Genomic DNA, 23,112 nt, shown 5'->3' on the forward strand with positions numbered 1-23,112 from the left:
AGTAATAAGTAATAAGTAGTAAAAACTAGTTTAAAACTATATATAAAGACGAAAACTATTATAGAAGTATATAATAAATTTACTTTATTATATACCTATAGATCTACTAAATTTATAGTAACATTACTATAAGATCCTCTTATAGATCTAGTAGATATTATAGTAAATTAGCTATAGTTATTCTAGCTTTTACTAGTATTTTTTAGAGGTAATAAGGGGTAATATAAAGATGAAAGATAAGATATAAAATAAGATAAGGGATAAAAGATAAGGAATATAGTTATAATATAATATATTATTATTATAATGTTAACTATTACCTAGATATTAGCAGTATAGATTAACGCTAATAACGGCTAGAATAACTATAGCTAATTTACTATAAAATCCTCTAGGGATTTTATAGTAATTTCCCTATAGATCTACTAGACCTATAGGTATATTATGTAGTAAATTTACTACGTAATCCTATAATAGTTTCCCTCCTTACGTATAATTTAGAACTACTAATTACCCCTATTATTTATTAACTGCCTATTAATACGTATAGTTAACTATATTACCACCTTAGTAATAACTAATAATTATATTTCTACTTATAGAACTAAGACTTCTAGTCTAGATAGAGGGAGAAAAGGGGATTATTTATACTTATTTTCCTAAGGTTATTATAGATTTCTAGAGGTTTCTTCTAGATTCTAGGTTATTAATTAGGTTTATTATTTAGGTTATTATTTAGTTAGGTTATTATTATAAAACACCTTACTTATATAGTTTACTTAGTGTGTTTTATTCTTAAAGTAACTCCTTAGGAGAATAGTGTTTTTCTTAAAAGTACTATTCTTTATATAGTAATATTCTTATCTTTTATAATTTATAGTAGAATTTAAAGTAGTTATATAGTTATAAAGTATATATAGTATATATAGTATTATTATACTATGAATATATATTTTACTTATATTATCTACTTTATTATTCATAGGTTTTATATAAGATATAAACCTATATCTATAGGATTAGTTTATACTACTAAATTCACTATATTAATATATAAGGGGTTAGCCTAGTTACCCTTTATAAGGCTATATATAGTGTATTTTAAGCACTTAGTGCCTGAACTAATTAATCTTTTAGTAATACTAAAATAGTCTATTAATAGGTATAGTATACTACTTATACCTTTATAATTATTTAGGCACTAAGTAGGTCTTCTAGCTAGACAGAGGCTAGGTTTAAATCCTAACTATTACGCGCTCTCTTTAGTGTAGGCCTTAAGGGGCTAAAGGTTATTAATTAATAGATTAGTTAGCTAGGTATAAATAAGGGGCAGCTTACGTTAGGCTTAGAGGGACTAATATGTAATAGGTAAGCCTAGCGCTAGCTAGGGGTCCCCTAGCTGTTACTAGGTGCTAGGCGCCTAGGGCCTTTAGGGTTAATATAACCTTATGCTCTAGCGTATAGTTACTAGCGCTAGTACATGTAGGCCTAAAGCGACTTAGGACGCGTTACATTAGAAGGGGGGTAATTATAAGGGGTTAGCCTAGTTACCCTTTATAAGGCTATATATAGTGTATTTTAGGCACTTAGTGCCTAAACTAATTAATCTTTTAGTAATACTAGAATAGTCTATTAACAGGCGTAGTATACTACTTATATCTTTATATAATATTATAATAACTTTACTTAACTATTAATAAGTTAAAGACTATAACTTTAGTCTTTTTTAAAAAGCTTTATAATAGTTAGTAATAAGTAATAAATAAGAAGTAAAAGTAAGACTTATAAGTCTTTTTTCTAAAAGCATTCTAGCCTTCTATAGGCTAAATAGACTTCTTTTTATTTTACTACTTTAAGTAGTATAAGAGGAAGGTAAGTAAATTACCTACTTAAAGAAGGCCTCTACTATACTATATTACTATAATATAATAATAGACCTCTTTAATATATATTATTTAATAAGGTATTTAAAAGAATATTAGTAGTAAATAATTAGTAATAACTAGTAGTAATAAGTAATAAAGGTAGTAAAATATAATATAATATTATATAATATAAAAAGAATTAGTTACTTATAGTTTTTTATTATAATTATAAAAAGAGTAAAGTAAGTCTAAATAATTAATTAATAAACTTAATAAATAACCTAGTTATATTAAGTTAATTAAGAAATAAAATAATAATAAGTAGTTATTATATAATAATAGTCTTTTTATAATATACCTATATAGTAAGTTATAGATTATAATTAGTTATATATATCTATAAGTTTTCTATTTTTTTAATCTTTATACCTACTTTTCTTTGTATATAAACATAAACTCTTCCTCTAAAGAAAGCTAAATTATCTTTACCTTCTAAGCTATCTAAAAAGACCTAGAAATACTTATATAGAAAGTAGCTTATATTTTTAAGGTCTTTAAATTAACCCTCTATTACTAACATACTAAACATATTATATAAGCTAAGATATATTTAAAATTAAAGAAGATAATAAAAGTAAAAGAAAAGTAATTTTTAAGAAGATTATCAATCTAATTAATTAAGAGTTTTTACTATAATAAGATAATATATATAATATAGCTAACTAGCTTTTAAATAAATATAATATAATATATATTAGACCTTAATATAAGAGGGTTAGCTAAGGGCCTAGATTAAAATATAGATAAAGGTTAAATTAATTAAATTAATTAAATTAATTAAATTAATTAAATTAATAAGTAGAGGTATCTATAGATATAGAATTTAACTTAGCTACTTTAGCTAGTAGGCTAGACTAAATAGTAATATATATATATATTCCTAGCTAGGCTAACGTATTACTAATTAGTTAGTAATTAACTAATCTATAGGCATCTTGCCTCTTAGCCTAGAGATATTATTATACTTAATAAGTAAAGAACTTTATATAATAATAGCCTTAATTAAAATATATAATTTTAATATTAAATTAACTTTTAGAAGGCCTTAGCTAAAGATCTTATAGTTAGATATTAATTACCCTTATAAGTGTATAACTATTTAATTATAGTAACAAAACAGGTGACCTGCGTACTCTTTTGTACGGTCGTATTTCTTAGTGGTTATAAGCCCAGCTCCCAGCTCCCAGTCAATTGACTGAGTTCAATACACAGTCGCAACACACATAATAGAGGGTCTTTACCTAGGAATCTAGGGTTTCTACCTCACATAACGTGTCTAAGGCCTATAAGCTTTATAAGCCCTTAAGGGGGTAAGTTAGATATTAATTACCCTTATAAGTGTGTAACTATTTAATTATAGTAACAAAACAGGTGACCTACGTACTCTTTTGTACGGTTACATTTCTTAGTAGTTAGATATTAATTGCCCTTATAAGTGTGTAACTATTTAATTACAGTAATAAAACAGGTGACCTGCATACTCTTTTGTACGGTCGTATTTCTTAGTGGTTATAAGCCCAGCTCCCAGTCAATCTCAATTAACTGAGTTTAATACACAGTCGCAACACACATAATAGAGGGTCTTTACCTAGGAATCTAGGGTTTCTACCTCACATAACATAACGTGTCTAAGGCCTATAAGCTTTGTAAGCCCTTAAGAGGGTAAGTTAGATATTAATTGCCCTTATAAGTGTATAACTATTTAATTATAGTAATAAAATAGGTGACCTACGTACTCTTTTGTACGGTTGTATTTCTTAGTCTTATAATTATATAAGGCTAGTTTTTACTTATATAAAATATAATTATAAAGTATAAAATATAAAATTATAATATTTATAATTTTAATAAAACTAAGTTCTTAATAAAAATACTATTATATATAAAGATTATTATAACCTTTAATTATAAAAAAGGCCTTATATAAAGTAGCTTAATAATTAAAAATAAGTTTTTATTATTTAAAGTATATATATAATAACTAAGTAATACCTTTATATATTATTATAAAAAGTAAATATTACTTCTTCTTTTAGTATTAAAATAGCTAATATTTAGCTAAATAATATATTTAACTAAGTAAAAATAAATACATAATAAATCCTTAATAACTATAATAACTATATATTAACTAAATTTAATAATCTTTATAAAAGATAAAGAATTATTACTTTATATATACTTTTTTATTTATTATATAAGCTATAGCTTCTTAATATAAGTTACTTTAGCTTATTAAAGCTTTTATATAATAAGAAACTTAAAAGAATAATATAAATATAAATTTTATATATTATAAAGAATAACTTCTTTTTTACTTTTAAAGTAATGTTTTTTACTTTAATAAAAAAAGAATATATAAGCTAGCTTTAAATAGGCTAGCCTTATACTTTTTAACCTAAAGTAGTTATTTTTTATTTAGATTTTAAGCTAAATATACTAATACTTACTAGCTTACTTCTCCAGTTACACTGCCTCATGTCCCCTATCTAACTAGTTTAGACTTATAAGACCTAAAGACACTAACTATAATACTAAAAGGTATATAAAGTACTAGTTTATTAAAAAAAGAATATCTAAAGATATTAAGAAAGCTTACTAATACTAATATATAAAGTAATTAATCTTTAAGTTAAAGGTATTAGTAAGTTAGTATATAGGCTTACTTTTATTAAGGCTAAGAACTTTAGACTTTATATAAAGATAAATATACTAAGTAAGTATTAAAAAGCTAAAAAGACCTAACTATATCTTAAAAGATTACTTAATATAGCTGAAGTAAAGGTGTTATAATAAGAAAAAGATATTATTAAAGCTAAAAGTAAGAAAATATCTTAAAAAATACTTATATAAAAGGTAGTAAGCTATATATATAGTAATATAGTAATCATAAAAAGACTAGACATAATATATAAACCTATAAGGTAGTTTAAAATAGTAATAAAGAAGATAGTAATAAGTAGTTTTAATTAATCTTATATATTATAGCTTAATTAACTTATAAAAATAGTAAAAAAAGTAAAAGTAAGTATATAACTAACTATAATTTATAACTTATTATATAGATATATTATTAGATTCTTATTTATTTATTATTTACTATTTAAATACTTAAGTAATAACTAATTATATACTACTACCTAGGGGGGGTATATAATAAGGAATAAAGTAGCCTTATATAGAATATTACTATATAACACTACTTCTAGTATAATATTACTTTATAATTTAGAAACAAGGTAGTGTTCAGGTATAAGGTGTAGCGTAATACTATCTAGAAATAATAAGCTACTTTTGACTATATAAATTACCCCTATTACAAGCCTACTTTGTAATAGGCTCCTACTAACAGATCCTTGTTACAGCCTTAGGTCTATTGTCTTATTTGTCCTCTTTATAGTTTTGTTACAGGACAATGATTTTACTGTCATCAAGGCCGCTATACTTGGCTTGATTTTAGCAACGATGCTTCTGTGCCTAGGCATGTGCTTTGTCGCCGGCGGCATGCGAAGAGACGAGGCCGAGTTCAGTGAGACTGTCAGTGAAGCTGGAACTGGTCTTCTCTTTACAGCGTAAGTGGACGCTTTCCGCCAAGACTCCAATGGCAGCCGGCTAACAGCGAACAGAGGCGTCACCTTGGCCGTTCCAGCCGTCTTCAGTTACTCCATGGCCTCATCTCTCACTGTCAAGCAACTTGAAGACAAAACAATCCACATATCGCGGGTCGTCTCTGTTTTGCAGGTAATAGCTTACGCCGTCTTCGTTTATTTTCAAGCCCGCACGCACCACGGCATCTACGCCATCTTTGAGAAGGACGAGCAACGTGAACACAAGAGCTGTGAGCATGTCAATAAGCCCAAGCTTACTCTAACCGAATGCATTATTGGTCTTGCAGTATCCATTACGCTTGTAACGTTCATGGCAATTTACCTCGTTGAGCAAATCCATACCATTGTTACGAAACACAGCGTCGTCTCAGACCACCTTATGGGCTTGATTCTTGTACCCCTGGTTGAAAAGGCAGCCGAGCACCTAACGGCCGTCAATGAGGCTTGGGATAACCAGATGAACTTTGCGCTATCCCACGTGCTAGGCGCGACGCTGCAAACAGCGTTGCTGAACGGCCCGCTCATTGTCATTGTTGCCTGGGCACTGGATAAGCAGATGGACATTGTGTTTGAGGTATTCGACATCACCATGCTTATTCTTGCTATATTAACTGTGGGGAACTTCCTACACGATCAGAAGTGCAACTACCTTGAGGGTTTCCTTTGCATTATTGCCTATCTCGCCATTGCAGCTGCAGCTTACAACTACCCAAACCCGGAAGGCGTAGGTGAGCACTCGGTCGTTGCAGGGTTATGGATAGAAAGGGTTGGATGGTGCTTTCGGCTGGCGGGCGGCGGGTGGTGATCCTGATGTGGTCTCTCTGCTCAATACAAAATAGTAATAATCATCAGCCTCAAGGGCATAAGCAATATTAATCTTGTCTTATCGCTGGTTTGTTTTTTGAGTGTTAGTGTGTGTATAGAGTGCCTCATCAAGGGCATAAACTATTGGAAGTTCCATGAGTCCATAGCCTTCAGGCGCCGACAAGTCATGCTGCACATGCCTGCCGAGTAATAACCATCTTGGAAGGCGATGTTGAGTGTTAAATTCAGAAGTTAAGTTATTAAGCAAGCCATTGGCAGGTTATATGAACTTTAGGAAACTAGAAATTATAGTCGATCTCGTAGAGCTTTCTGCTTCGTGATCCTAGTAAGAGTGATGCCAAACCAATGGGGAATAACCACGTCAAAGAAGCGTCTATGCCCCACGAGGAGCAGCGAAAACACAAGAGGTATCAAAGAAATATGTGAAAAAAAGAGCAAACTAACCCACTCATGCCACTCTTCATCAGTGTGCAGTCGAACTCTCGCCCTCCCCATGCGAGTGGCCATGGCCGTTGCCGTGCCCATGGTTACCGGGCTTCAGCATCTTCTTCAAGGTGCCCGGGTCCTCCAGAGCGTCCAGCGCCTTCTGCGTCGTGCTCTTCACCGGCGCGCCGTTCTCGCCCGCCTCTTCCATGCGCTGCAGCGCACTCTCGTTCGAGCTCATCGAACTCGAGCTCGGGCTGCGGTTGAGCACCATGTTGACCATCCTGCCCTCCTTCTTCTTGGCCTCCACCTGCTCCTTCTTGAGCTTCTGGAGCTCCTCGTTCTCGCAGTGCATGACCACGATGCCCAGTCCGGGGAGGTTTGCTTCCAAGAACTCCTTGAGCTTGGGTAGGATAGACTTGTCCGGCCTGTACGTTCCTGAATCGTTGTCGATGAACAGCTGATAGTACGACGGGTTGTGGGGAGGGTGGGCGTTCGGCGGCCCGTCGGGGAGCTCCTCCGACGGATGTGTCCTCTCATCGGGCTCTGGGTCGTCTGACGCGTCGGGCTTCTCCAGCCGGCGAACGAAGAACTCGCCCGAGCATGCAATGTAGGTCTCGACGTCGCTATGCATGGTGTGCTTGCTTAACATGTCGATGCTGAACTCCTTGCCCGTCTCGGTGAAGCGGAACACGCCGTCGAGCGTCAGCACGTAAGTGAATATCCGACCCCCCTCATCAAAGTGTACCAGCTTGAGGAACTGAAGGGCAGCCTCTTCCGAGCGGGCCCTAAAAACGCCGTACTCGGTCGAACTGTCAAAGTTGTAGACTCTGCTATGCTGCTTGTGCAACGCCTTGTTGAGAATCCTGCCTCTCAAGCCGCTCTTGGCAAACATCAACCCGATCATGGGCCTGAACTCGACGTAGCGGTGGTACAGCTCGGGAGGCACCGGCCCCGATAGTTGCATCTCGTTGGATTGGAAGCTGCGAGCCACATTAGCGGGGAGGGCCTACCAGGCCCGGTGCGGAAGTACTCTACTCACTCGTATTTTGTCGTCTTCTTGCCGTCCTTGTCCTTGCCCTTGCCCTGGGACTCTTCGAACAAGTCAGAGCGGGCGTCGGCCTCCTCGTCCCTGTTGACCTTGATTCCGGTGAGCCGCCCAATCATGGGACTGAAATGTTTGAAGTACGAGGTAGGACCGATGGTGTACATATGCGCATACGGCGGGTCCGACTTCCCCAAGACTTCCATGCTGATCCACAGCCTTGGCGACATGTCCGTCCGCGGGTCGAAATGGCTGGTGATGGCCTTGACGAGGTAGGCTCGTTTACTACCCATGCGCTTCTTGGCCACGAACTCCTGACCCGGCTGCGGATACCCCTTCCAGTCCTCGCCGACGTAGGGGACTCTGACTGTGACATTGCCAAGGCGGTCATCATGGTCGGGCCAGTCCTCGTCATAAATACGGCATTTGAGGATGAATCCTCCAGCGGGGATGTTGGCCACAACCCACTCATCGTTCCACACAGGCTCGGTGGTCCGCCTCTTGGTCTCGGTGCGGTGAACCAGGTCAGGGTCCTCCTTGTGTCGTTTTGGCACGGCCGCTCTGAGAGTGGCGTGAATAAAGGGATCGGACGACCTGGTGCCGATGTCCGCCGCAGGAAGGTTGCTTGCTCTATGGAAGATGAACCTCACGGTATATCCCGGAGGGGCATCGGGCAACGGGGTCGTGTCGAAGCCGCCGGACGGCTTCGTCTTGTCTTTGACCTTTTCCTTGCCCTCGGTATATAGTCCCTTAATATCGCCGGAATGATGATGCTGCTTCTGGTCGGGTGGCTTGTGACCGTTAGCTTCCGGATTCCGCAGGCCCTCGATTTTATTCTCGAGGTCTCCCTCCTTGTTCTGGGGCAAGTCATGCCCACTGGTTGATGGCCCACCATTTGATGATGATGGGACGGCATTTCCATCAGTGTACTGGTTCTCGGCGGACACGCCATTCAGCGAGTGACCGTTCGGTGCCGAGCCATTGGCTTCAGGCGCATCCGACGTACCGTTGGTTAAATGGCCCGTGACCGGTGTGGTGCCATTCGTGGTCCCATTGACTGCATGGCCGTTGACGCCCCCACTCGGCTCAGCGGTCGTCGTCGTCGGCATCGTTGTTGTCGGCTGCGGGACGGCAGAAGTCTGGGCTGGATGCGCCGTCGGCGTGGAGATTGCGGCGGCGGGTCCTGACAGCTGATCCGGGGAATGCGGATGCCCGTTGGGTCTTTGGTCGTCTATGGTCGACATTTCCGCGGGGCTGGTTGCTACGTCGCGGCGCTGAGAAAACGGTCGCCTTGGACGATATCGACGGACAGGGCTCTATGGCAGCTCAATTTATATCGCTTGCAGGTTGGTCAAAGGGCCCGAATGACTGGTTGGGGGCATCCGGTAAGCTTCGATGGACTGGCGAGGTTGACAGCAAGGCAGGCCAGTCGAGAGATGAAGTACCTAGGGAGGTAGGTAGAGCAGATGGCGGGAGATGCTATCAGAAACAGAACCCTGTAACGCAGTGATTGCCGTTGCCAAGACCCACACTGGACGATGTTGTCGATCACTTAGGGAGGGCAACCCTGCTAGGCTGAGCTGGGCTTGGGGGAGCGACGTCCAATGATATCTGATAAAGCACAGAAAGCTTGGCAGTTTGGTCCGAGACTGCTACCGAACGAGGGGAAAGAAGCTTTTGTTTTGTCGGGTGAATTACTCGGGCGGATTGGTGGCTGATGGCTAAGCGGACGGGTTTGGTTTGACGGACACTTATGCTTATGATTATGCGAAACGGGAGAGAAAGGCCTAACCTGACTTGTGTAGGTAGGTAAATGATTTCAAACAGGACAGGACCGGATATTCAAGGGACGAACAAAGGTACACTACGGCATGTACCCTTGGTGGCGTGTACGTTTTGAATGGTTGGCTTATGGGAGAAACGCGAAAGTCTGTGTGTGTGTGTGTGTGTATGAGGGAGAGAGAGAGAGAGAGAGAGAAAGGGGGGAGAAGAGAGAGAAGAGGCGTCTCTTGAGAGCTTGAAATGGAAAACAATCAGATGAGGGGCGGAGGGAGGGGCTGGTGAGGAGACTAGGCGAGCTTGCAGACGTCCCAAAGAAAGAGAGATGAGAGCGAGAGCGAGTGAAGGTGGAAGGGGTCCGAGATGATCACAAGCACATGGAGGCTGGCTCACTAACAGGCTCGGCCAGGTTTGGCCGGGGGTAAGGGAATAAGGCCCCTGCAAGGAAGAAAAATAAAGTAAAAAATAAAAAATAAAAAATGGACACTTCCCACCCACGATCAGCAAAGCGTCGCAAGCACTCTCGAACTGGCGCCGCAGGCTGACGTCATTTCTCAAGCAACCTTTGGCCAGCTTTGCACAAGCTGCGGCTAAACCGTGCCGAGAAGGCAGGGTTGCCTTGTAAGGTCTTGCCTAGCTTCAGCCAATGGGGGGGGGGGGGGGGCGCCTGGGCCCAAGTTCTCAATCTACTGCTTGTATCCAGCTTCTTTCTCGCCCCGAGGGCTCACTGTTTCACCATCACGAGCCTTTTCCAGAACACGCGAAACCCGAGGCCTGTACGTCAGAGCAAAGTCTAGTAAAATCCTGACGTGGACGGGCAATGGCGTCGATCTAAGGCTTGGCGCTAATGCCTACCACTGCAGTGATTCTGCTAAGGGTCTCACAGGGATGCCGGCTTCCCGGCTAGGTATTGTCTTGTCTCTGCCTTGCCAAGCCTGCCAGATTGACGAGTGGTCTCTAGCGATCGATTTTGTTACTGGGTAGTGCATCCCTCCGCCTCCGCTCCGCTGGTCTCAGTGAAGCTCCCCCCCAGGACACGGCCACTTGTGCCTCCGCCCCGGTCCGGAGCATGTCTGAGGCACCGGCCGACGACAAGCCATCGCAAGCGCTGCATCATCTACATCCCATCTTTGGGAGTCCCTTGAACATGTCCCAACGCTTGCTACCATTTCTAAAATAGCATGTGTCCTATCCCCTGCTTCGTTGGCGTGCACCTTTCGCCGAGGTTCTGTTCGGACAGGAAACGTTCGACTGTAGAAATCAGAAAACCATGTCGGAACCCTGCTATCAACTGCTCAAGGCCTCATTTTCCTGTTACTGGGCCATTGCGTCTTTATGTTCTAGACGTAGGGTCATTGTATGCTCCATTACTAGCCATTGGTACTTCTTGCCTTTTTCAGTCTCATCCTGTCCTGGACACTCACTGCCCCCTTGAGGCCCGTAGACCCTGGCAGGGGGTGACTAAGCCAGCCCGTTCTTCACATCAGCTTCACTAGTGACAGTAGCAAGAAAATTTCTTCTTATCTACTTCTATTTTCTCTCTCCTACTTACTGGGATTGGTATTCTGTTTTAACACAGTGCGTGTACTACAAAGTATTTACAGCTACAATGCCTATTATCCAGGAAAAGGCATAACTGGCCAGCTACCTAGTCCTCTAAGAGAGCCTTGCAGGTAAAAACAACAAAACAATCCTCTTAACTCTTTCTATTAGTTACCCTTGCTTCCTAATATTAACACAAGTGAGTGTTCTAAAACTATAGAATCTTTATATCTAAAGTAAGGATTACTGTTAAATAATATGCTATAAAAGTAATGCAAATAAAACCGATAATAAAAAATGATTTAACTGCTGATAAACTGTTTCTTACTAGTACCTTTGTTGATCTTATGCCTCTCCTAGATGATGCTTGTATCTTTGAGGCTCAAGGACCCTCACAAGGAACAAAGACGCTAACCTAATCAACACCAGCTCTTCACGTATGACTGCAACAATAGATTGCGTTTTCACCTGTCTTTTCCTTCTCTTTTCCCCTTGACAACCCAAGTACCTGCCTATATCAAGTCGCCCTTGCCCGTTACTGTCTATGAATGTAGGGCCTGTTGTCCTGCTCAGCCGGTACATTTCCCAGGTGGCCTGTCTTTCACAAAAGCTTGCCGGGTTGGAACTACAATGAATACCCTCTTCACCTTTTCCCCTCTTTCCTTCTTCTGAATTTCCCTCTTCTTCCTTTTCCCAAAATCAAAGCCAGGTCTGTTCATCAGCCCAAGTTCTCTCGCTGTCAACGTCCGCCAGCCCAAACAGGACGAGAGAGACTTCCAAGATGGCAATCATGCGTAAGTTCATCAGCTCTTCACCTGAATTCCTTTGACATGTTCTTCTTGCTGTCATTGTTATTGCTGGCCGGTTCAACTCAAACTGACACCGCCTCTGATGGCCTGGCTGTCAATCTTGACACATCACCTTTGCCTGGCAATACCAAGTACTGATCGTGTTTACAGAGCAAACCTCAGCACTCAATGGAAAAAGTCCCCAGCGTATGAAAGGTGTCAATAAACACCTCCAGTATGTCTTCATTTCAGACCCTTTGTGACAGCCTCAACTGACGCAAATCATTACAGTTCACAGGGAGCATACACTTTTCTCACCACCGGTAGCAGAAAGCACACTGGCGCTTTGATGAAGAACGGCAACTCGGTCGACAAGGCCACTGTCAAGCATGAGCCAAGCATGAGCCGGGTTCCCCGCAGCGACAATGAGGCTATTCATTCTCTGTCTTCCAAATATGACCACCACACTCTGTTGGGACAGAAACTACAGAGCATACCTGAGGGTTTTGCCCTGGGCGGCTTCTCCCAGGTCGACGGCGCTGCCGGAGACCCAATCATGCCGCTAGGCCCTGGTAACATACGAATCCCGGCCAACCTAGTCAATTCGTTCATCTTGGTAGACGCTGGTCCCACCGCTCCCGTCTTCGAGCTTCCTCAGGCCCCCGAGCAAGCTTCCAGTACTATTGCTAGAGCCTTCGAGCTTGCTTATGTCGACAAGCCGCATCACTCCGACCACCATGGCTATGCTATGCCTTCTGGCTCTCATGGCCTTTCTGCCAACCATCTGCCGGTCGGTATCAAGGATGAGTTAGTCTCGTCTGAGTTGATCAAGCCGGCTAGCCTCGTCATCCCGGCTGCTGTCTCTGATGCTCCTGTCACCAATGCAGCGGCTCCAAAGGCTGCCACCAAGCAGGGCAATGGCATTGATTCAAAGCGAGGCCACGACAACGCCTCTGACTCTAGTGGTTCAACTACTCCCGACGCGTCCAGTACCTCTAACGAAGACGTCGATATCGAAGAGCAGAACGACGACGAAAATAGCGAGACGACCGGTGAGGAAGCTCCAGAGGACTCGGGTCACGATTCTTCCGATGGAGAGTCTCCCGATGGAGATTCCTCCGACGAGGAGTCATCGGATGAGTCTTCGGACGAAGAAGACGATGCGACCCCTGGCCTGGCCAGAGTTCGTGCCCTCAATCTTCCCCCGGGCCTCGCCTTCGTTAGGGTCAACGACGGCAAAACCCGATGGCCCTGCAACCAATGCCATCGCGACTGGTCCCGCAGAGACGAAACCCGTCGACACTTGCGGAATGTCCACTACCCCAGACTGTACAACCGGGACATTCCGATCCAGAAGGGCTTGGAGCAGGCCAGACTAGACTGTCCCTGAACGCTGCCCTATCATCGCTTTGGGTTTAGTATGCAGCTATTACCTACGAGACCATATTTTGTCTCCCCATCAGGAGTTGCCGTTGAGTTCGAGTATAGCAGTACTTGTGGAATGAGAAACCGTCATTAGGCTCCCGATCTTTGTTCATTGTGATTTGCTGATGCGCAGTGTCATGCTGATCTGCGAGGATGAACTTGACTCTCTTTCAAGTCAACCAAGTGACACATGAACAGCGTTTTGATGAGAGAGCATGAACCTGACGACGGTTGGAGGGCTGGACATGGCCTATAGCCTGAGCGGTAGCTTTGCACTCCCTTAAGTAGCGTCTCTGTCCCACAAGTCTCGATCGCGGCGTCATCCGACACCAGAAACTAAAGATTCATGGGGATTGATAGTTCCAGCTGGTCATGGAACTGGTCGAGGTAATCCGCCAGGCCACCGACGAACCAACAATCAGACTAGGATCAAGGTATACGACGCGTAGATATGGGCGACACTATGTATGCTGTGAGGGGCAGAAATGAGAGGATAGAAAGAGCAACCAAGGCAGGAAGAAATTCTTTAATGGAGAGATGTTAAGATGAGAGAGCCGCATAAGAGTCACGATCTCTGTTTGTGTAACGGCTATTATTAATCAATTCTACGTGGTAAAACAATGGCGACTCTCGATGCCAGAATATAATTGCGTCTCACTTTATGATGGCCTCGCCCGGAAATCCGTCAGTGGTGATATATCGTGGGGAGACGAAGTCATTGACAGAGGGAAGAGGGCAACGAGCGAATGGTGCCACACCGCTGTATCATTAGAAAATTCGCTACACCGAATGAGTCATCTCCAACCCCAAAGTAACTGCCTTCAAAGAGTGGTGATATTCCTCTTTACTTGGAACAGCCTTTCCATCATTCATCATCTCTACCACTTTTTGCTTCCCTTTACAGCGCCGAAGTATTAAAGCATGAACGTTCGGCCCGACATCAACATCAACATCAAGCTCAACATGGCAACCGCAACCAGCTCCATCGTCGTCGCATCTAAAAACCCCACCAAGGTCCGGGCAACGCAGCTTGGCTTTGAATCTGCCCTCCCGGGCTCCTACACCATCCGCGGGGTCAGCTTTCCCTCCGGCGTGCCCGACCAGCCGCTGACAGACGAGGAGACGCTCCGCGGTGCTCTCAACAGGGCGCGCGGCGCGCAGAGCAGCGAGAGGGAGGCGGACTACTGGGTCGGGATCGAGGGAGGCGTCGACATGTCGGACAAGCGAGAGGGGCCGATTATGAACTTTGCCTGGGTCGTGGTGCTCGACGGCCAAGGCCGCGTGGGAAAGGCGCGCACGGCGGCGTATTACCTCCCCGAGGAGACGGCCGCTTGTCTCCGGCAAGGGATGGAGCTTGGGGACGCGGACAACCTCGTCTTCGGGCAGACGGACACGAGAAGCAACAAGGGGTCGGTCGGGTTGTTGACGGACGGTGTTATCGACCGGACTGCGTATTATCACCATGCCGTCATCCTGGCCCTGATTCCGTTCAAGAATAAAAACTTGACGTTCGTGTAAAGCGATTTGACAGGCTGCGAGGTTTGCACGTTGCGATTGGCCGTGACTGGCAGAGCGATGGCTTCGATTACTCGGGAACTCAAGGCGGCAGCGTGATCAACATCATCGCTTTCGAATATGATGACTTGGCCATCATATATAGATAGGGTCCTTCAACACAGGTTAACAAGATTTGATACCCCAGAACCCATTCGAACTTCTTGGTTCACCAACGACGAGATGACAACATATACTTCTCCAGACTTCAAGGGTCCCAATGATATCGAACCAGACGGACTTGTGCTTGGCAACCTCTTCGAGATCTCTCTGGCCCACGCGGCAAGGATCTCCAAGCACCGAGGCCGATCATCAACTTCTTCAGGTTGGTAAGGGGGGCAGAAGTGGAGTGGGAAGGGAACCAAAGTTTAGGGGTAGCACCATGCACGGGCCAAGGATTCCACAGGGCTGGGCCTCGGTCCCGTCCCCTGGAATGTGCACTAGGGGCGCTGAACCAGCCAGCCCTCAGTGGCAGGGTAGCCCGAACATCTCTCGCCCTCTTCGTCTCGGTGCGTATCTCCTCGGCCTTGAGGAGGGGTGTTTATATGCGGGAAATCAGCAAAGGGCGACACACCTACCTACATGCATATCTAGGTAGGCATTAAGGCCTGGTCGCGAAAAGGGTGACAATTCGTCCGAAGCTCGATTCCTCCTCTTTGACGCAACGGAGGTTTGTGCCACTCCTTTCATTTCCTAGTGGCCTCATTTTTCTCCTCTCTCTTTTTCGAACTCTCTTTCTCCTCTTCTACCATACTTTCTTGCAAAGGAGCCATACTCCCCCAACCATGGCGAGAAGACAACACTTATCGTTAATGGTCCTGCTGGCCGTCGTGGTCTTCTTCAGCATTTCGTACCTCTTCTCGAGCAGCACCAGCGAACCCTCATCGCCCGCGCCGCCGCCCGCCGCCGCCGCCAAAGGCGACTCTCCCGAGAGCGCCGACATGCCCGACCTAGATCACATTTCTGCCAGCATCCTCACTGGCGAGTCCATCGCTCCGAAGTTGGAGAATGCAACTGCAAAGTAAGTTTTTCTCCTGCTCGCATGCTACCCCCCTCCCAACGGCCGCCACCATCTGCATGCGCCCACAGTCCGCTTGCCCAGATCCCCGGGTCGCGACGGTGGACTTGACAATCGAGGCCGCCAAGGTTGTTCGGCCACAATTGACTGACCTTCTCCCACAGAGCCGAGCTCGGCCGCGCCTCGTGGAAGCTCCTCCACACGATGATGGCGCGCTTCCCCGAGAAGCCTACCCCCGACGACAGACTCGCCCTCAAGACGTACATCCAGCTCTTCGGCCGCCTCTACCCCTGCGGCGACTGCGCTTCACACTTCCGCACACTGCTGGCAAAGTACCCTCCCCAGACGAGCAGCCGGAACGCTGCCGCCGGCTGGGCCTGCTTTGTCCACAACGAGGTTAACACGCGCCTGAAGAAGGAACTGTTTGACTGCAGCAAGATCGGTGACTTCTACGACTGCGGCTGCGGCGACGAGGACAAGAAAAAAAAGGAGGCCGAGGAGAAGCCCAGCTTAGAGCTGGAGAGGGACGGGTAAGCTGACGATGCCCCGGACGGCCAGTGAGCGAGCCGAGATGCTGACAGCCTTGCAGTCTGACCAAGGGGGGTTAAGATAACGGTACTATGGGCCAACCGGGAAGCGTACTTTGTATATCTTGGACATATCAGCGCTGTAACATATCAAACATGTAGAAGATTTGTATAACGACGGATTTATCTCTGGGCCGGTGGTATGGAAGACGACTGGGCCCAACGACCAGAACCTAGCCTATACTGTGATCTTGGAACGACTGCACTCGCGATGGCGTGGCACCGGAGGTGTGAGACGATATTTCCTCAATTTGAGGCTTAATATCTGGGGGGGTGAAGCTCCCGTGGGGATTTGCTCAGAAGTGGGGAGACCTTCCAATTCCGCCCGGCATTGACATGTCACCACGCTGATTCTGGTGATTTTGAGCCCCCTCGGGCCTCGGGCCAACTTGGCCCTTATTGACCTCTGTCAAAGTTGCAATTTATAAAATGGCAATATCCTTCCAAGGATACCTTGCAGTACCTAATTGCACCCATCAGCGCAGGTACAAAGGCCCGGCAGAGATTCCCATGTCTTATGTAATATGCAGTCACGTGACTGATATGGTCAGTGTTTCCCGGGTGGGCAAGGCCACACGCGTTCTGGAGCTGCCTGAGCTTCGTCAAGCTCCAGCCTTTCCCTCAGCAACCGACCGCCTGCCGCCGCCTTCCCACCGACGACACATCAAACGAACCCCGCCGAATTTCGACTCGAACCTTTCAACCCCAAGCAATAGACACCCGATTTAAACCAACTGACGATATTCGTACGCAAACCAAAATGGAGTTCACTACCACCGGAATGTTGAACGAAGGTACGGCTGCTGTTGGTGGGAAAGCTCGATGATGTACCATGGCGGGACCACGGAGGGGACATGGGCAGCACAGCAGGAAGAGTTGTCAGCTAACTTCTGCGGGCGGACAGATGGCATCCACCTTGACATGGAAAGATTAAAGAAGGGCGAGGTCAAGTGAGTGATTTCCCCAGGATGTTAGATGCCTCTTCATGGATGTAAAGCTAATGACGTTCGCAGCCTCGGAACCTCGATGTAAGCTTCTACCCCTTGGTCGTCCGCCCTCGGGACCCCCCATCTGGGACGCAACTGACACTCACGACAGTATGGCAGTCACATTCAAGGACGGTGTTATTCTCGGTACGTCATGTCATTCTCCCGTCTCAATAGGCCGGTCACTGGGCCACACCTCGGGTGCGCGTGCTGGGGATGATCGCTGACATTCGACAACCATCCAGGTGCCGACTCCAGGACAACGACGGGCGCGTACATTGCCAACCGTGTTACCGACAAGCTCACACAAGTCCACGACACCATCTGGTGCTGCCGGTCAGGCTCCGCGGCCGATACCCAGGCCGTCGCCGATATTGTCCAGTACCAGTTGGGCATGTACGCCATGCGCAACGGAAAGCCCCCAATGACGCAAACCGCTGCCGCTATCTTTCAAGAGGTCTGCTATGCCAACAAGGACCGCTTGACGTGAGTTTCCACCCCCGCTGTTTGTCTCGTTCCACTACATGGACCCTCTTCCCCTCGTCTTTGTATATCCGCATTACTGACTCTCCCCCCTCAAGCGCTGGCCTCATCATTGCCGGCTGGGACGAGCGACACGGTGGCCAGGTCTACTCGATCCCCCTCGGTGGCTCCCTACACAAGCAGTCGTACGCCATCGGCGGCTCGGGTTCGACCTACATTTACGGATACTGCGACGAGCACTGGAGGGAGGGCATGGAGGAGCAGGACGCGGTCGATTTCGTCAAGGGGTCGCTCAAGGAGGCCATCAAGTGGGACGGAAGTTCCGGCGGTGTCATCCGCATGGTCGTTCTGACTGCCAAGGGCGCCCAGAGGCATCTGTACCTCCCCGACGAGGACTACACGGTGAAGCACTAGGGTGTGTGCGTTTCTTGTGAGAGGGAGATGACAACGCCGGGAACGGTTGCTTGAGGACAAAAAGCAATGAGATGCAGAGTTGCTTAAATGGCTCGGCGTCAAGGGGGCGAGTGATACATCACACAGGCTGGCCGCCACGAGTTACGAACGAGCCTCGGAGGGCATTCATGCCGAGGTGACGACACACTCGAATCTTGGCGGACGAAACAATGAATGTACAATAAAATAGATTACCCGCAAGATGAGAGATGCTCTACTAGAGGATGATGATATGTGCCCTCCATGACATTAGGTTGGTACGGTGAAACAAGGGCTCGGCGGCTCGCGTGGCCAGGAGGGGTCGGAAGGCGACGGGCGCTCCGCTACGACGTGAGACGTGAGTCGTGACGCCAGGCCCCATAAGGCCGGAGGCCCGGTCCCCCGGTCCCGGAGAACAAGCCACTGGGGAACACGCACTCCCACGCGTATGCACGACGCAGGGAGGACATGGAATAAGGGTCCGCCGCGAGCGAGACCATCCTCGGATTTGGAGGCGGTGAGGATGGGGAGAGGGGGGAGATTTAGCGCCGCTCGGCTCTGCGGGTGACGAGGAGCGGGAGCGAATCAGGGAAAGGAGCGGAAGGGAGGAAGTGATCCTCCGCCCGGGCTTCTCACTGTTTGACATTTTGATGCGGAAAAGGTCTACCTACCTACTGTCAACGAGTGAGCAGCGAGAGGACGCGGTGGACGGTTTACTAAGGTGCACTAGGTGACTAGGCAGGCGCCAGGCCGGCATGACACGCCATCCGGGGACAGGGTCTCGTCAGTCCTCCGGGGGGGGGGGGGGACGAGGGCCTCTACCTACCCGATTCGACCGATAGAGATAGGCCTGGGTTTACATACCATTTTGTCGCGCCAAGCTCTCAGCATCTTGATCTGCGGGGGGGGGGGGGACGAGATGGAGGCGCCGATCGTGCCACTGGCTCCTCGGTCACGGTTTAGGAAAAGGCAGGTAACGGCGGTTGAGCGGAACGTGGGACGGGCTCTTGGAGATCCGGTGTGCCACGAAGCCTCTGGCCCATTTTTTTTTCTTTTTCTTTTTTTATGCTTTGAATGGCTTTCACTTTCAAGTGGGAGATGGGTTGCGGTGAAGATGAGCTCGCACAGCATATCTGTAGTGTAGGTGTGTGCAAATTACCTAGCAAGATTAGATCGATGGGCGACGATTGGGACCCATGTCTGAACTTCTGCACGTGTGTCCGTGAAGTTGCACCCAAGGATCAAAGACCTCGTGCCGGAAGGCAAGCCGGGTATTGGCCGGGTCCCAGCCGTGCTGAGCCGGGGTGACGGGGATAAGGGGGGGGGGGAGAGGGGGCAGTCAGCATGGGAGTTGGCCGTCGGTGGTTGGAACTTGTGGAATGGGCTTGGATGGGTTGATGTTGAAAGCTTGTTTTTTGTTGCCCCTTTCGTGACACTGTTGGCATCCTGCGATGGCGTCAGCGCGACGGAAGGTCCCTTATGATTTTTACAGGCGGCAGACCAGAAATTTTGTCCCCTTTTAGCCGCTAAGAAACAACAAGCCGGTGGATGTCTAATTCGTCTAAACTGCCGTCTAGTCGATGTCTTATCCCGCGTCTTATTCTGAATGCGTGCATGTGTGGGATGCGCGGGTACCTGATCACTAATAATCGGGGCCTGGAGACGGGCTGACTCTAACAACCAGGTTACGGAGAGGCCGGAATGGCGAGCTGTCCCATCCAGCTCGTGTCCTGTTTCTTGACCGGGCTGGGTTGGACAAGATGCAACGCCAAGCAGGACCATACAAGGAAAAAAAAGGGGGGGCGATGGAGAAGAGCGTGGCTGAAGGCTGAATGCCGTGGAAGTCACGAAGACGATTTGGACGGAGGTGTATCCGTAGTCCCAACTCGGCCGGAGTACGGCGATGGGGCAGGGATGGTTCGGATAGACTGCGCAGTGGGTTGTCGTAGGTAGTTTACGTTGGCTATATCCGTGCTCGGTACGTAAGGGCCAGAAAGAAGTGAGTCTAGGCTATGACTGTCATGACGGAAGAAGCCTTTTAATTTTCCGAGAGCCATCCTGGCCATGGTAAATGTTGCGTGCCGCAGTGTACGAAAATGGATGGTGCGTTATGTTCAGCTGCGACTGCGGCCGGCGGCGTGTGGCCAGCCAAAGAAGGGGAGATATTGGAAAAGGGAGGTGGCAGGACAGCGGCTGCTAACAGGGGACAAGCCGAAAATCAAGCGGTACGTCCCTATCTACCTTATCCAAGGTCGAGCCCAGGACCCTCGTCAAGTCTCTTATCGGTGCCATCGGTTATCGGCGCAGCCAGTAAGAGGGCGGGACGAACACCCTCCCGGCGGCGTGGATGGGTCGTCCCTGGCGCCCATCCACTACCCAGTCGCCTGTTTTTCGTGACAAGATTTCTTGGTATCCGAACCCTCGAGTCTGGGCATGCGCCTCTCCGTACCCAAAAGGACAGTCGCGGGGGCGCGTCTTGGATACGTTGGACTGCAGCACGTTAATTACGCTTTGCCGGGATGGCCGTTCGCGCATCTGCGGGATATTTCCCATGGTGTGTCACTGCCCGTCCTGTGGCCTGTGGGTTATGGTTCTTCTATGCATCAGCCCTAACTCTGTCATTTCCGTTCTTTCTTATTCCCTCGTTGGGCAGCATTGTAAGAAGCCGGGGTTGGTAATGGGATGGGAAAATCAAGGTTCAGGGTCGACGGGATTGCGGCTGAGGAGGAGCGCAATCTCAATCGCCTGGTCTCTCTCGGAACGAGAGAGCTGTGGCCCCAGCATGGATAAAACGTGTGTGTATCGCGGGATATCGCATGGTGGAAGTGGAAGGGCAAGTCGTGGACTGACAGGGAACCGGGAGCGGGATGCAGCCACTTTGGACTTGCAACGATGGCACGAGCAGATTCGAGGGAGGGGACAAGGACCCTTGGGTTTCTTTTTGGGAGGGGGGATTGAGGACTGGCGGGCGACGGAAAGATTGACGACTAGCGCGGGTGTTTATGTCATCACATGTTTCGGGTGGTCCTCTCTTTTTTCGCCACAAGCAAGACATGTGGGGGGGAGAGAGAGGGAGAGAGAGAGAGAGAGACAGCTCACGCGCAAAGGGGATCAACACGACAAGATCGATGGTCACTTTACTACTACTTCTACTACTACTACTACGTAGGTACGGAGTAGATGAGAGCCTATCGATGTACGACTACGGTGTAGCAATACGTAGTGTGTATCCGTAGCCCCAAGCAACTCGAGTGACGAGACTCACAGACGGCATAGAGCAGAACGGCTGCAAGGCCAAAGCTGCATTTGGAGCGCGTCAAAAAGCAAAAAAAAAAAAAAAAAAGATGGAGCAACTGAGAGAGGTCACACACGTCAACAGGATACCTACCGTAGGTAGGCGTTTCCCATCGCAACGGGGTGCCCTGAGCGTGAGCTGGTCTGTACGTACTGGACACAACAAGCACAGCAAGTTCGAAACGCGTCAGCCACAACGGGGGATGCGATCGATCATCTTGGATCAATCATCTTCACCTGCTTTTTGTGCCGTCATCTTGTGGTGCGGGCTGTACGTGAACTCCAAGGTACTTTACCCAGACGAGCCGTTTCGTCGGCCATCTTTTCGCCATCTACCTCATCCGTCTCCACCAGACCGCCAATCTCTCAGGCAGGGTCCATGAAACCAGGCCCGCCTCTCACTCGCCCGCCATCCATCCCACTCTCATGTGCATCTTGGAGCTGAACTGACCAGGCCGTGGTCAGTCACCCAGATCAGATCAGGCCACCTCATCTTCCAGACGCGACTGTAGCTCTCTAGCAGTACACTGACAAAAAAACAACAACAACGGGAAAACGGATCACTCACTACGCGCGTTGCTCTCTTTTCTCCCAGTCGGGTGGGCGCTGCGTGTAGCAGAGTTCCAGCCCAGTCCATGGTCCGCTGTGCTCTCCACTGTCCTCATACCTGGGTACCTACCTGCCTGGTTAGCGTACGGGTTCGGGTCTGCATACCTAGGCCAACGATAGGTAGTCGGTCCCCACTTGTCTGTTCCTCCTAGGCCTGCCCATCTTGCACTTTCCCCCTCCATTCACCACACCCCTGTCGTCCCTCGCGCTTGCCCATCGGTGCCTTTCCCGCTTTTTGACATACCGTCTTCTCCCCATCCACACCACCTAACCTACTTGTAGGTACCTATCTACCGGTAGTGTACCACCTACTAAGGGTATGTGTACCCAGTATAGGTACCTGCCTACCTAGTAGTGTATTCATCCATCTTCCCGCCCTCCTTCCTCTCCTCCTCCTCCTCATCCTCCTCCTCTTCTTCCCCCCGATACAACTCAAAGAGTACATAGTAATGCAATATAGTATGGAGGGGCCGGCCTTCTTACAACACAATAAGGGGCCATGCGAGTTGAGCAAGCCGGGGCGGTACGCGGCAATAGGAATGGTGAAAGGGATAGTATCGCTTCTGGGAGGTAATTATTGGCGCCCACACTGCGTAACGCTCAACTTGTGACTTGAATCAACGCTGGATACTCCTTCGCAACCTATTAGACTCTACCGCCTGAATTTACAACGCAGCTTTTAGCTTGCCTGACGCACACGCCTTTTCAGATCAGGACACGTTTACACGAGACTTAGGGGAGGCTAATCAATATGAAGCGTTGATCCCTTATCGAAGATTCTGCGCCGTT

General features: G+C 47.1%; 6 protein-coding genes across 6 annotated transcripts; 5 read left to right on the forward strand and 1 right to left on the reverse strand.

Moving 5' to 3' along the window:
• Positions 1 to 5,390: 5,390 nt before the first annotated feature.
• GLRG_10667 (sodium/calcium exchanger protein) lies at positions 5,391 to 6,548 on the forward strand (the record flags this gene model as incomplete). Its single annotated transcript, XM_008101352.1, has 3 exons — positions 5,391 to 5,497; positions 5,552 to 6,261; positions 6,457 to 6,548. 3 exons carry the CDS (start codon positions 5,391 to 5,393, stop codon positions 6,546 to 6,548), a joined length of 909 nt encoding a protein of 302 aa, XP_008099543.1.
• Positions 6,549 to 6,821: 273 nt separating this feature from the next.
• GLRG_10668 (C2 domain-containing protein) lies at positions 6,822 to 9,070 on the reverse strand (the record flags this gene model as incomplete). Its single annotated transcript, XM_008101353.1, has 2 exons — positions 6,822 to 7,764; positions 7,824 to 9,070. The coding sequence occupies 2 exons, from the start codon at positions 9,068 to 9,070 to the stop codon at positions 6,822 to 6,824; spliced, it is 2,190 nt and encodes a 729-aa protein (XP_008099544.1).
• A 2,858-nt stretch (positions 9,071 to 11,928) lies between these two features.
• On the forward strand, positions 11,929 to 13,325 carry GLRG_10669 (uncharacterized protein; the record flags this gene model as incomplete). Its single annotated transcript, XM_008101354.1, has 3 exons — positions 11,929 to 11,941; positions 12,107 to 12,170; positions 12,227 to 13,325. The coding sequence occupies 3 exons, from the start codon at positions 11,929 to 11,931 to the stop codon at positions 13,323 to 13,325; spliced, it is 1,176 nt and encodes a 391-aa protein (XP_008099545.1).
• A 956-nt stretch (positions 13,326 to 14,281) lies between these two features.
• On the forward strand, positions 14,282 to 14,878 carry GLRG_10670 (uncharacterized protein; the record flags this gene model as incomplete). The annotated part of the gene is made up of 1 exon (XM_008101355.1): positions 14,282 to 14,878. The coding sequence occupies one exon, from the start codon at positions 14,282 to 14,284 to the stop codon at positions 14,876 to 14,878; it is 597 nt and encodes a 198-aa protein (XP_008099546.1).
• Positions 14,879 to 15,699: 821 nt separating this feature from the next.
• On the forward strand, positions 15,700 to 16,466 carry GLRG_10671 (Erv1/Alr family protein; the record flags this gene model as incomplete). Its single annotated transcript, XM_008101356.1, has 2 exons — positions 15,700 to 15,935; positions 16,097 to 16,466. 2 exons carry the CDS (start codon positions 15,700 to 15,702, stop codon positions 16,464 to 16,466), a joined length of 606 nt encoding a protein of 201 aa, XP_008099547.1.
• Positions 16,467 to 17,279: 813 nt separating this feature from the next.
• Positions 17,280 to 18,402, forward strand: GLRG_10672 (proteasome A-type and B-type; the record flags this gene model as incomplete). Its single annotated transcript, XM_008101357.1, has 6 exons — positions 17,280 to 17,313; positions 17,424 to 17,469; positions 17,533 to 17,547; positions 17,618 to 17,652; positions 17,751 to 17,991; positions 18,087 to 18,402. The coding sequence occupies 6 exons, from the start codon at positions 17,280 to 17,282 to the stop codon at positions 18,400 to 18,402; spliced, it is 687 nt and encodes a 228-aa protein (XP_008099548.1).
• Positions 18,403 to 23,112: the final 4,710 nt, after the last annotated feature.

The sequence above is a fragment of the Colletotrichum graminicola genome (assembly GCF_000149035.1).
Source record: "Colletotrichum graminicola M1.001 genomic scaffold supercont1.65, whole genome shotgun sequence".
Lineage (NCBI taxonomy): Eukaryota > Fungi > Ascomycota > Sordariomycetes > Glomerellales > Glomerellaceae > Colletotrichum > Colletotrichum graminicola.